The sequence below is a fragment of the Eumetopias jubatus genome, unplaced genomic scaffold, assembly GCF_037043125.1.
Source record: "Eumetopias jubatus isolate StellerSeaLion01/CBP00866 unplaced genomic scaffold, mEumJub1_p1.0 scaffold_15, whole genome shotgun sequence".
In the NCBI taxonomy this organism is placed as follows: Eukaryota; Metazoa; Chordata; class Mammalia; order Carnivora; family Otariidae; genus Eumetopias; species Eumetopias jubatus.
Genome location: NW_028274821.1, coordinates 60335645 through 60349865, shown reverse-complemented (window position 1 = coordinate 60349865; position 14221 = coordinate 60335645). Strand labels below are relative to the sequence as shown.

Sequence of the window (14221 nt, the reverse complement as noted above, 5' to 3'; positions counted from 1 at the left end):
GGCTCAGTAGTTAAACGTCTGCCTTGGGCTCAAGTCATGATCCCAGGGTCCTGGGATCGAGCCCCACATTGGGCTCCCTGCTCAGTGGGAAGCCTGCTTCTCCCTCTCCCACTCCCCTTGCTTGTGTTTCCCCTCTTTCGCTGTCTCTCTGTGTCTGTCAAATAAATAAAATCTTAAAAAAAAAAAAAAAAGGATTTGCCCTTATTATTGGATCTAACAGTCAAATTCAAGTCCAAGTCTACATGGGTTTTTATACTTGAACTGAAAATTAAAAAGAAAAGGTGAGGGGTATAATGAGTTTGAAATTTAAAAAAATTCCCAGTGGTCTGTTGCTGTATTTCTCAAAAGACTCAGGTCTTCCCAATGTGACTGCACTGAAAAGTTCATACCTAAGTCCCATAAAATTCTCAATGAAAATCTAAAGTTTATTTATCTCTTTATTTTTTAGGGCTGTTAATTTTGGTAAATAGACTGTAAGGGGACAATCCTTCCCCTCTTTTGGTGGAAGTTAGGTGTCTGGAGAAAAGGGAACTGTCTCTATCATCTACAAACTTATTCTTACAACTTCAATAAAGAAAATGTAAACCTGCTCTCAATCTGCTAGGTCTACTGAAAGTGACTAGTGCTACAGGGAGAGTTGAGGAGACTAGGGGAAATAGTCAGGTTAGTCACAGATGACTAGAAAGAATAGTATTTAGTACAATTTCAAAATAAGGACTGGTTTCTCCTTCAAATTGTAACCATGCTAAATTACATACCTTCAGTTAAAACTGTCTACCCTCTAAGGTTATTTCCATAAGCTTTTATTTACATACATATATATATATATATATATATATATATATATAAAACCATGAAAAGTTTCAGATATTCATTTATTAGGTGGTTTGGGAACAGTTCCAATGAATTATTAATTACTAATTCTGGGATTTGCTCCCTGAACAATGAACACATATGAATTTTCACTAACATTATCATGAGTTTTGCATATACCAATCAAGAGGATAAGAGACCTCCAAGCACAGAATCTACTTAACTTCCTTGGGGGGTATTCTGGTCTCTCAGGTAGATAAGCATTTTATAAACCTATTCAACTTTTTTTTTTAAGATTTTATTTATTTATTTGAGAGAGAGAGAATGAGAGATAGAGAGCACGAGAGGGAAGAGGGTCAGAGGGAGAAGCAGACTCCCCGCTGAGCAGGGAGCCCGATGTGGGACTCGATCCCGGGACTCCAGGATCATGATCTGAGCCGAAGGCAGTCGCCCAACCGAGCCACCCAGGCGCCCTCAACTTATTTTTTATTAAGCAAATCAATCAATCCTAGTCATGACCCTTGCTCTAATATTATGTTTAAATGACATGAAAATGCAGTAAAAAGCAAGAGAAAGTATTCTAGCCCAAGTCATAACTTCTTTTCTTTATTCTAAAAAGTGAAAGAAATAAAGTATTCTAACCCAAGTCATATTTTCTTTTCTTTATTCTCAAAAGTTGTAATGTTTAGGTGTCAGCAGACTACATATTTATGTGAACATACCTATCAATCTATTACAATGATACACTTGTTATCTTGACTTCAATTAAGTTCAGCAGGAAAATTAGTTTATGATTATTTGAATTGTAAAAGGTTATCAGAATGTTAGTTTTATTTTTCCTTTCCTCAAATTTATCTTTTCAAGGTACTGAAAAAGATGATACAGTATATTCCATCACAAACTTACAGATTTTTCCATATGAAAGCTGATGGTTGACAAACCAAAAACACAGGACTGCATCAATACCTATAATACTGGTTCAAAATGGAGATATTAAAGAAAATCACTAAAGAAAATACTAAAGAAGTAGAACTGGCTACTTGAGGTAGTGAGGGGGAAACAAGAAAAAGGATTTCCTTTGCCTTAGATGTTTCATTTTATTTTATGCATATTATAGGTATTATAGGTTTTGGAAAACCTGTTGAAACTTGATTTTAAATATTATTGAGAGATGCCTACCTCTTAATGAGTCAAGCTAAGAATTTCCAAGCCTGTATATCAATGTGTAGGATCTGGCAACTTTCACAAGCATGACTGGATGGTAGGTAAGTGGGGTCTGTTGCCCCTAATTCACTAATTTGCTTATTAATCCTACAGGTGAGGTACTCCACTAGAAGCTGGAGATACAGCACTGAACATGTCTGAAAACAGACATGGAGCTTACATTCTAATTAGGGGAGACAGAAAAATATACAGATTGTCCGATATAACTGTTATGGAGGAAAACAAAGCAGGGAAGAAGGGCAGGGAATGTTGGAGGTGCTGTTTTTTAATTATGGTGGTCAGGGAAGGCCTCTCTAAAAAGGAGATATACATGAGTAAAGGCATGAAGGAGATGAATCATTGTGGATACCCCGATACCCAGTAGAGAGAACAGCAGGCAGAGGCAAGAAAATGTTTGGTCTTTTAAGGAACAAACAGCAAGGAGACCAGGTGGAGTAAGCAAGGGATTACTGTAGGAGATGTGGTCGAGAAGCCAGATCACATATGGCCTTGCTGGTGAGTCTAAGGACTGTAGCTTTTACTCTGGGGGAGATGCAAAGTCGTATTTGAGGATTTGGGATAGAGGACTGATATAATCTGAGTTATGTTTAAAAAGGATTACTCTGGGGCTGGCCAAGTCAGTAGAGAGCATGCAACTCTTGACTTTGGGGTTGTAAATTCAAGCCCCACACTGGGTCTAGAGATTACCTCAAAATAAAATCCTTAGGGGTCCCTAGGAGGCTCAGTCAGTTGAGCATCTGACTCCTGGTTTTGGCTCAGGTCATGATCTAAGGGTTGTGAGATTGAGCCCCAGGTCGGGCTCCGTGCTGGGCATGGAGTCTGCTTAAGATTCTCTCTCTCTCTCCCTTTGTTCCCCCCCCCCCAAAAAATAAAATAAAATAAAAATCTTTATAAATAAATAAATAAATAGGATTACTCTAGCCAGCTACTGAAAACTGAACATAAAGGGGAAAGGAAGCAGGGAACCAGTTCAGGAAGCTATTAGAATAATCCAGGCAGGGGCGCCTGGGTGGCTCAGTCAGTTGAGTGGCTGCCTTCAGCTCAGGTCACGATCTCGGGGTCCTGGGGAACGAGTCCCGCGTTGGGCTCCTTGCTCAGTGGGGAGTCTGCTTCTCCCTCTCCCTCAGCCTCTCCCTGCCCTGCTCATGCTCTCTCTCTCATGCTCTCTCTCTCAATAAATAAATAAAATCTTTTTTTTAAAGATTTTATTTATTTGACAAAGAGAGACATAGACAGAGAATAGAAGCAGGGGGAGTAGGGGAGGGAGAAGCAGGTTCTCCACGGAGCAGGGAGCCTGATGCAGGGCTGGATCCCAGGACCCTGGGATCATGACCTGAGCCAAAGGCAGACACTTAACCGACTGAGCCACCCAGGCGCTCCTAAATAAAATCTCAAAAAAAGAGAATAATCCAGACAGTAGATGCTCGCTTATGCTTATGTTAGGGGGATAGTGATAGAAATGATGAGAAGTGGTCAGATTCTGGATTATGCTGTGAATCATTCTTTCCAGGGTTAAAGCAATGCATTAAATTATGATACAATAGAAAACTGGCTCTCCATGTGTGGAAGAGATACGGAATCAGAAAGGAGAAATAGTCCAGGAATGGCTATATATTTCCTTCCTCAATCTGCACTGTCTTTGAATGTAAGAGCAGGAAGGCAAGCAAACAAGTGCTCAGAAAATACTGACCCTTGTGTATGTTTCAAGCCATATGATTACAGGAAAACTCACTTACCCTGGATCATGAGCTCCTATGGCATTACTTTACAGCTGATATTTCTAGAGACAGGTGACATGTTATTACAGGCATAGCTTCTTGGCTCCCTCCTATGGTCTAATTTTTTATACTTTCCAGATATCTGTTACTTGCAAGTCACCAAGCTTAGTCTTCTGATATTCTCTCATTTAATTTTCACCACCCTGGTGTACCTTCCATCACATCACTTTCTTTTTTAAGACTTTATTTATTTTGTCAGAGAGAGAAAGAGAGAGCGCACAAGCAGGGGGAGCTGCATGTAGAGGCAGAAGGAGAAGCAGGCTCCCCACTAAGCAAGGAGCCTGATGTGGGACTTGATTCCAGGACTCTCGATCTATGACCTGAGCCGAAGGCAGAGACTCAACCAACTGAGCCACCTAGTCATGCCCATCACCTCACTTTTACAGTGTTCTTTCCCATGTCTGCCTTTCTTATACTCTGAGCTACTCAAAGGCAGGGACCATCTCTCACTCATCTTTATTTCTTTAGTACTTGGAATATTGCCTGGCATATAGTAGGCAATCAGCAAATTTTTGATAAACAAATATAAAAAGTGTATTTGGGCGATTCAACAGTGGCGATATTTTTGAATAAAAGTAGAACTAATCACTATTATACAAAACAAAATATCTGAATTAAGGAAGTCTTTAATTTCAAAACTTGGTTCAATTATTGAGCTCAATAATTGTGTTTCAGCCAGTCTTATTTCTGGCCAGTAGTATCTCAATAAGACTAGGGAAAGGGTAAGAGGCAAAAGGCGTATGAATACCATTCTGTGTTCCTTGGAGTTGATAAAAATAAATGCCCTTTTCTTAAATAATTACCTGGACAAAAACAATATTCAATAACTGTTCACTCTTTATATGAAGAGCATGAAGTGATAACTATAAGATCTTAAATCTTAAAAAAAAAAAATCACATTAGGGCATCTGGGTGGCTTAGTTCGTTGGGTGGCTGGCTCTTGATTTTGGCTCAAGTCATGATCTTGGGGTTGTGGGTTCAAGCCGGACACAAGGCTCGATATCACGATCTGAGCTGAAACCATGAGTGGGACGTTTAACTAACTGTGCCACCCAGGCGCCCCTCAGTTTTCTTCTTTGTAAAATTGGAACATTAAACAGTATCTATCATATGGTAGTTGTGAGGATTACATAAATGACACAATCACAAATATCTACAGAACACCCATTATGTGCTGAGGATACAGCAGTGAACAAAGCACTCCCCCTTCCTAGTTAGTAATGCATTTAGCACAGTGCTTGAAACACTGTAAGTAATTAACTATAGCTATTATTATCTTGGAAATGTCAGATATACCTTACAGAATAGGATTATGTGTACAAGATGTGCTCACACAGTTTAAAATTTTCTGTATATTTAAGGGGTACCTGGGTGGTTCAGTTGGTTGACTCCTGATTTTGGCTCCAGTCATGATCTCAGGGGTTGTGAGTGAGATCGAGCCTGCGTTCAGCTCTATGCTCAGTGGGAAGTCTGCTTCTCTCCTCCCTCCCACGTGTACTCTCTCTCTCTCTGAAATATTTTTAAAAAATAAAAAATAAAATTTTCTATTTAAAAAATTGTTGACAAGAGGAGAGAATCTATGGCAGACTCAGAATTGGAATTCTTTCCAAACTGCAGATTCTTTTCCTTTGGAAGGTATCGATGATACAGGTTTTCTATCCTTTACATTGTAAAACTCTGGAATTTGAAACAAATTACTTTTATGCAGTAGTTAACGTATGAGGCTTTTTCCCAAGCAGAGTTCAGGAAAAGTCTTTCATTACAGCAAGAATATGAATATGACTCGTCAGTTTTCATTACAGATTCTCTTTGCACAATAACTGGTACTCTGGCATGACAGAGATCAGTGCTGTGGCTACAGGGATGTATAAAGTAAATGGAAGTTTCTTAATCTCTTTAACTGACAAGAAGGTAGGGCATTTATAATTACCCAGGTCTTCGGTAATCCTTTGTGAACGAGTAACAAGTCCAGCAGGTGGGAAGATGAAAATGACAAAGAAGGGAGAACAGTACTGTCAGAGGTATGGCCCTTAAATAAGCCGAAAGTATCTACATAAAGAGGGAGGAGTAATGACTTAGAAGCAGCCACAGTGAGTGAGAAAGAGTTTAATCCTACTCAACCTAATTCAGATATGTGAGTCAAGAAAGAATGAGCAGCAAGCATTTGAGAGGGTTGCAGGGGAAACACTGTTTTCTCTGGAGGGCCAGGTTTCAAGACAAATTTAAAGCATGTATGGGACTGGATGAATAGTTCCAGCAACCTAAGGCCAGAATGACTCTGCTTCCAGGTGAATCCTCATGAAGCGCTTCTGGGATGGTGGAAGGACTATAAGTTTCTTCAGATGGAGTCAGTGAACTCCAGGTTTGTTTGGGCTCCAGGGGAATCTTATACAAGGTGGGCAGTCTAGAAAAAGATCAGTGTCCAGAACCTTCACCATGTAATTACAAAAAACCCCAACAGTTAGATCTTGGCAGATTTAGGGGAAAGGGTGCTGCCTTCTCTGAAGTCAGCCATAGCCTAACCCTATCTTAAAAACGTAACATTCACTGGGGTTATTAACCCTCAAGGCCATTTTAGATAAAGAGTTTAACATACATTCGAGGCCAAAATTAAGCAGTTAAGCAGAATGGACTACAGATTTAATTCATAGCTGATTATATAACCTTTTACAAATCATTCTTAACTGTTCTGTACTACATTTTCTTATTAAAAAAAAACTGCTCATGATAATGTCTGAGATCCTTCTGTTATCACAGGCAAATAAGACCATATTTGTAAGAGCTTTTCAGAAGAAAGGAGTAAAGAAATATGCTATTAAATGTAACTGCCAAACTAGAAAATCTGCCAAAAAAAAATTATAATTGACAACGTAATGCAGAGAACAGTAGTATAAAATTAAGCCAAGTTAGGATTTTTACTTTTAAGACAGTAAATATTAAAAAGTAAGTTTAAGCTACTTTAAAAAAAAAGATTTTATTTATTTATTTGGGAGAGAGTAAGAGAGAGATGGAGCGAGCGTGGGGGCGGGGGCAGAGGCAGAGAATCTCAAGCAGACTCTGTGCTGAGCCCAGAGCCCAACGTGAGGCTTGATTTCACATTTGACCTGAGCCAAAATGAAGAGTTGGATGCTTAACCGACTGAGGCACCCAGACGCCCCAAAAAACTACATTTTTTTTTAAAGATTTTATTTTTTTGAGTAATCTATACACCCAATATGGGGCTTGAACACACAACCCCAAGATCAAGAGTCACATGTTCTACCAACTGAGCCAGCCAGGTGCCCCAGTTTAAGCTACTTTGGAAAGAAATAACAACTTCTATCTCCACACCTAGTCTTGAGAATCACATTCAATGTCACTAGTGGCCTAAGAAATACAAATAAAGGGGCCCCTGGGTGGCTCAGTCGTTAGGCGTCTGCCTTTGGCTCAGGTCATGATCCCAGGGACCTGGGATCGAAACCCGCATCGGGTTCCCTGCTATGCAGGAGGCCTGCTTCTCCCTCTCCCACTCCCCCTGCTTGTGTTCCCTCTCTTGCTGTGTCTCTCTCTGTCAAATAAATAAATAAAATCTTAAAAAAAAAAAAGAAATACAAATAAAAACAGTAAGATATCATTTTCTCCTTATCTGATTGGCCAAAATTTTAAAAGACTGATTATAGTGTTTAGAGCACTCTTTTTTTTGGGGGGGGGGGGGAAGATTTTATTTATGTATTTGAGAGAGTGTGCTCCAGAGGGAGCACAAGCAGAGGGAGAGAGAGAGAAGCAGACTCCCTGCTGAGCAGGGAGCCCTACAGGGCTTAATCCTAGGACCCTGAGACTATGACCTGAGCCAAAGGCAGATGCATAACCAACTAAGCCACTCAGGTGTCCCTGTTGAGAGCACTCTTAAACACATTTGGCAGGTGGATATATTGGTACTATTTATTTATTTAAAGTTTTATTTTTAAGTAATCTCTACACCCAACGTGGGGCTTTAACTTACAACCCCCGAGATCAAAAGTTGCCATGCTCTACTGATTGAGCCAGTCAGGTGCCCCCACTGGTACCACCTTTTAGAAGAGCAACTGGACAATATTTATCCAGATATAAATGTATATATCCTTTTATTACACAATCCCACTTAGAATCTGACTTACTGAAATGATCTTACACACACACGCACACACACACACAAAGATATTTATTGTAGCACTGTTTGCTTTAAAAAATGGGCTGTAACTATAAATATAGATATATCGGTAAAGAAATTGCTGGGTAAACTGGTAAATCTATACAGTGGAGTAAAAGTTAGCCTTTGACAGGTAGATATGAGCTAATGCAGAGATATGCATTCATAAGGAATTAAGGAGAAAAAAGTCAAATTGTAGAACAATGTATAGACAGTGACCTTATCTTTTATTTGTTTAAAAAGACACTTTAAAAATTATAATCAGTAGTTGATATATTTACATGAGAGACATATATACCAAACATTCATATTCTAGTAATGTTTTAATCTGAAATTCATCTCAGTAGAAAGCCATATCACTCTTTTAGGCAAAAGGTTATAGGTATACTCCAATATAAATAAAATTAGAAAAATGTTTGTGCTTTGTAGCATGTCTTTGTGAAGTATAAATTAAAAAGAAAAGATTCTTACTTTAAAAAAAAAAAACAACTTCTACAGCCCTTCTGGTCTTTGAAATTTTGACTAAAACTCCATATGATGCAAAATGATGTCCAAAATAATGCGCTAAAATTTAATGTGCTATAGGTAACTGAATGTCTTCTAAATTATTTTTTTTTTAAATCTAAAAAGTGAACTAAGATAAGCAGATCTAAAGTATTGGTGGTTTTGTCCTTCTTGCTTAAGGCTATTATATCAGCAAGAGTCATCAATAAGCAGCATCAAGCCAGGCTTCATATAGACCTTTGTATACAACTGCTAAGTAGGTATATATTTTCATCTAACTATGAATGAATAGGTACATAAATTTTACATGTTATTAATTACATACCTCTTTTATTTCAAACCTTTACTTGGCAAGCATATTAAGCAAAGGAGGCAAGCATAGGTTTACAATATTTCTTGATGCTGCCTCCTGATGAACCATTCAGTAGGATCCCTATTAGAACATTGCTTTAGATGATCAGTAGCCAAAGGGACATGGCTATCATCATATATGGTATAGAATAAACATTCTTTTAGGTAGGCTGACTGATAGTTACAAATTGGCACACTGCCCCCAAAGTCCGACAAATCAGTTATACGCAGGATACTCACATCAGCATAGTGGCCTATCATATCACATCGGTCACATCGTTTTCTCCAGGAAGGCCTTTCAAGACATCTGTGAGTGGAAGACATAGGCAAAGAACAGCCTAAGCAAAAGCGGGCCGGGCAGGCATATTGGAGGTGTCCTCTCTCAGAACAGAGACAGCAGGGGCGGACTTTCTAGGTGGCAAACAGAAAACCTCTTTAGCAAAATAGTTTGGTCTCAAATAGAAGATTTTCTTTTTCTGTATAATTCCATAAAATTTATTTCCATTTTGAGACCCCAATGAAGGTCAAATCTTGAGTGTAACTGTAATATCAAATAAAATGTCTGAAATCAGAGCTTTAACACAAGCTATCTGTATCCTGCGGTTGCTAAAAAGGCTCATTGCGCATGTACTATTAACTGGCATCTACTTCTTATGCCTCATCTTGTAGGAACACTGACAAAGTGGATTGTGCCTGGGGAAAGTTGAGGATCTGAAAGCTAAGTCTTAGGAGGAACAGATACTGAAAGAGGCTGCTTTGCCTGGAGGACCAAAGACAAAGAGGAAACCTAAGAGCTGTCTCAAACATCTGAAAGACAATCATTTGGAAGAAGGAGTAGGTAAATGGAAGGAATGTTTCTTGAGGGCTTACTATGTGTCAGGGAACATCTAAGAACTTGAGTTCTGTGTTGTTCCAAAGGTTGATGTATCTGTTTAACGTAATTTACACAATAAACATAGATAAATGCTTAAAATGATAACTTTCTAACAATGAAAATTACCCCACAATGAAAAAGCTGTCTCGGGGCACCTGGGTGGCTCAGTCATTAAGTGTCTGCCTTCGGCTCAGGTCATGATCCCCGGGTCCTGGGACTGAGCCCCGCATCAGGCTACCTGCTCAGCGGGAAGCCTGTTTCTCCTTCTCCTTCTCCCAATCCCCATGCTTATGTTTCCTCTCTCACTGTGTCTCTCTCTGTCAAATAAATAAATAAAATCTTAAAAAAAAAAGAGAGAAAGCTGTCTCATAAAGTAGGTTTGGAAGTGAGAGGGGTCTCAGGAATCATTCGATTTAATTTCCTCATTCTATAGACAAGAAAACAGAGGCATAGAGGGTGAAATGATTTGCCTAAGGTTATGCAACTACCAATGGACAGCTAAATTGATTCTAGGTTTTTCTGACTCTAAACTTCATTGTTCCTTCTCTGCTACTATTCTAGGCTGTGACCCACATGAAAATGTAATGTGAAATCTACACACATATTATGCAAGATTTGAATTCTAAGGTTATAGGGGTTCACTCTTAAGATTTTGATTTTTAACAAAGAGGAAAGAAACATTATGTATTTCACATACTTGTGGAAAGGGGCAGTTTTTCGATAAATGGCCACATTTGTCACAATTTCTACAGGTAACATTTTTGTTGGCTGAATAGTATCGGTGGGTCCATCTTCCAGATGATCTATTATTAACTATCTGGGCCTAAGGGGGAAAAAAATCAATAATTAAAAAAAATATTTCACTCTGTTCAAAAGAATTAACAGCTATAGTCTATTTAATCTATAGAACCCAGCAACAGGGAACTTTTGTGTTCTTAAAAGAAGTTAGAAAAACTTAAAAGGGGTTGCCATGAAGACAACTCTACTTCTTGTCTGTCCCCCCACCCCATTCTTTTACACCTCTCCATATGGTTCCATTTCTTTTGTATCTTCCTCTACTTACAGTTGAGGTCCAGTAGGGGTACTGATAGGCATCATTTAGACATTCTGGTGACATTCAGAGCCAAAGATATTGCTGATTTCTATATATGAATGTATATCATATTTTTCTGAATGAGAAACTTGCTTAAATTTTTACCTAAGGGATTTTTTAAAATGTTTTTTTGTCTTTAAAGTTATAAAACCCATGTAATGACCAAACCCATTCTCTCTTTTGAACAGCCCAGGGTTACTGCCTATAAACTGGATTATAATTTCTAAGAGACAATGAGATAACTTCCTTCCAATAGAGTACTTTTAAGATCTATTCTGCCTACAGTAACCCAATTCTAGTTCTCCCATATTCTAGCCAAAATCTAGTGTCTTGCAAAAGAGTATTAGCAAAACATATCATATGGAATACCTAAAGGGGAATATGTAAATGCCAACCATGCTTTTACCCTGTTGGGTAGAATTTCATCTTTGAAAAAGCTTTTCATCTTTTACTTGTTATTCTGCTGGATTAACCAGGTAGGCCCAATGTAGACACAATCTAATTATCTCTTAAAACTTTTTTACTAAGTTGTAAAATTATTCTCTTTTCTAACCATCTGTCACAATTAAGGCTAATAATTGACAAAGACAAACACCTGCCACATCCTAAATATAGACTAACCATTTCCTTACACTGAAGAAGCAGTTATTTCCGGTGTTGATCTTTAGTGGTACCAGGCAATATGGGCTGAGAGGACTCACCATGGCAGAGAAGAAACAGAAGGGAAAGGGGACTAAATCATTATGGCAATTAACAGACTGACAAAAATCAAGGCTGAACCACACTTCTGACAAATTCAATCACCATATACTGAAATCAAACTTTTTCTTACAACATACTTGGACCACTCCTGTCTCTAAAAAGTTTATTAAGTTATCATACTGAAGTTCAGGAAGGAAACTTCAAATCAAAGGAATTTATTAATCTACTATTCATAACTTCAAAAAACAATTTTTTTACCTCCGCGTCTTTGTCACTGATGAACCAACTTACATCATCTTCTCCTACAAAACAAATAAAATGTTACTGAAATCTTGACACCTTAAAGCACTTATAGATTGACATTATTCAATTTGTCAGTACTGAAACTGGACCCCAAAGGTGTGGTGAGATATGTGAATAACCTCTTATCTTGGCTCTGTATTACTTGTGTGGCTCTGAACAAATACTTAATCTCTCTTAATCTCAATTTTCTTACCTGTAAGATTCATGGGAATAATATTTGTCCCTTCTACCTAAAAAATACTCTGAGACTCAAATGAGATACGTGAAAATGCTTTGAAAATAATGAAGCCATAAACAAATTAAAAAAAAAATCAGTGAAGAAACAAAAAACCCAGTAGCAGATGCAGAAAAAAATCTTATCTAAACTTCCTTTATCTGATTAAAGCAGAGGTTTATGAAAGTCAGCTGCAGGACACCCCCCCCACCCCCCACCCAGGGTCTCCAGTCAGGGAAGTGACTGACTTTGGCTTCTAGAACATTCTGAAAACACCAAGATGTATAAACCAGCATCATCAAAAACGTTCCATCCTTCGAAACCCTAAATTCTTTTTTTTTTTAAAGATTTTATTTATTTATTTGAGAGAGAGCACATGAGAGGGGGGAGGGTCAGAGGGAGAAGTAGACTCCCTGCCGAGCAGGGAGCCCGATGCGGGACTCAAACCAGTGACTCCAGGATCATGACCTGAACCGAAGGCAGTCGCTTAACCAACTGAGCCACCCAGGCGCCCTGAAGCCCTAAATTCTTATGTTAGGTTGGTAAACAAACCTTTACCTCTGGCAACTGAGTTGAGTTGCTTATTACTGCGCGCTCCCACACTTTGTCTTTCCTCCTGTTAATCTCTGTATCACTCACTAGTTAGTTCACAGGCCTCCACCACCCAGACCCAAGGCAGAGGAAAGGTTTTGCCTTCCAATATCAGTATTAACTATGTCTACTAGCTTCCCATTGTAGTTGACTTTCATTGTAACATTTTTAAAAACTGGACTTTGAATACAATCTCACAATTGGGGGCTAGAAATTTAACACTGTATTTTATAACAAACACAGTGAAATAAAACAACAAATAAGGAGATCAAATACCCAGAAACCAATGACTGATCTAAAAATACAAATGTAAAAACCTAGGGGGCTTGGGAGCCCTACATTCCTCTTTATCAGCTGTTTTCTTCTCTTTGCCCTTTGCAAATGGCTGTTATTCCTCTGGTCCACTCATGACCAAGGAGGAAGGAACATATGACTAATGCAGAAGCTATGGTATCCACAAAGGATTGAAGATTTCTTCAAAGGATTTCTCTCCTTGAAGCAAAGTTAAGATTTCTTCCTTCCTCCTATTTATTCCTCTTCTTTATCTTGAAAACGCAAATCGAGCTTGACTCTTTTCTTTGAAAGGAATTTTATGGAGACATGAAGTAATCTACATTTCCCCAGGCCTACCAGGAGTAAGTGTCTAGAGATATATTTAAAATAAAATAGTTTTACTAAGAAAACCAAAAGGCTGCTTTACAAAAAGACCAATCCATAGGAGAACAGAGATGCTGTGCAGATGATTATGTCCTTTGTAAAGTTTGGAGCCTGCATCCATACACGGAGCATGGAGAATACATTAAATAGCTGTGCATCATCACCATCCACAACGGGATTCTTTTATTCAAAAGATCCAGCTAAGGAGCATGCTCTGCTGTAAGTTTCAAAGCTGCCTTTTGTACCTCAGTGTCCTTCATCTTTAAAATTCAAAATGACCATTAAAAATCACTTTAATTAAAAAAACTGCATTAATATTGTCCTTAAAAAAAATAAAACCTAAAAACCAGTGAAATGCAAAATAGCAATTACCACCCCCAATTCCAAATAAATTTACAGTTGAACAGAGAACAGTGAGAAAAGGGAAGGTCTGAGAGAAAGATCCGACTCCATTTAGATTGTTTCAACATTCCTGTGGGATTCAACAATATTCCAGGTTGTATATTAACTCCTCAACAAGCTACAGTATATTCTTACTGCAGAAAATTTATCAACGGGTACACAAAACAGGTTTCGATTACAGATGAAATCAGACTTCTCAATGGTAAACTGAACAAAGACTCACCAGAAACACATGAGCCAACTCCTGGTGCTACCCAATGATTCCAGTTTTGGTTCGATCCCGGTAATAACAGTTGACTCCTGCCCTTTCTCTTTTATCTATCCTGTCTTCTTCTTAACTCCAAATCCCAAACTAATGGAAGCTTTGTCTAAGGGCAACTCATTAGAACTTCTACATGCAGCCAATACTCCACTTTCTTAAATTCCTGGTATGGGACTTAGCCAGTCTTAACCCTCTCTCTTATTTGCTGTGTGGCCCTGGGCAGGTTACTGACCTTCACTGGACCTGTATAATAATGGGTTGGATTAAATGGCATCCATGGTACCA

The 14221-nt window shown here is 38.5% G+C and overlaps 1 protein-coding gene across 2 annotated transcripts in view; it reads right to left on the bottom strand.

Moving 5' to 3' along the window:
- Window positions 1–14221, bottom strand: part of ZCCHC7 (zinc finger CCHC-type containing 7) — a 242381-nt gene that overhangs the window by 42304 nt on the left and 185856 nt on the right. For both annotated transcript variants that reach the window (XM_028108674.2, XM_028108673.2), the window contains exons 3-5: window positions 11766–11809; window positions 10410–10535; window positions 9079–9249 (exon numbers count right to left, since the gene is read on the bottom strand). In XM_028108674.2, the coding sequence (XP_027964475.1) occupies window positions 9079–9249; window positions 10410–10535; window positions 11766–11809 (341 nt within the window). The remainder of the gene's footprint in view (window positions 1–9078; window positions 9250–10409; window positions 10536–11765; window positions 11810–14221) is intronic.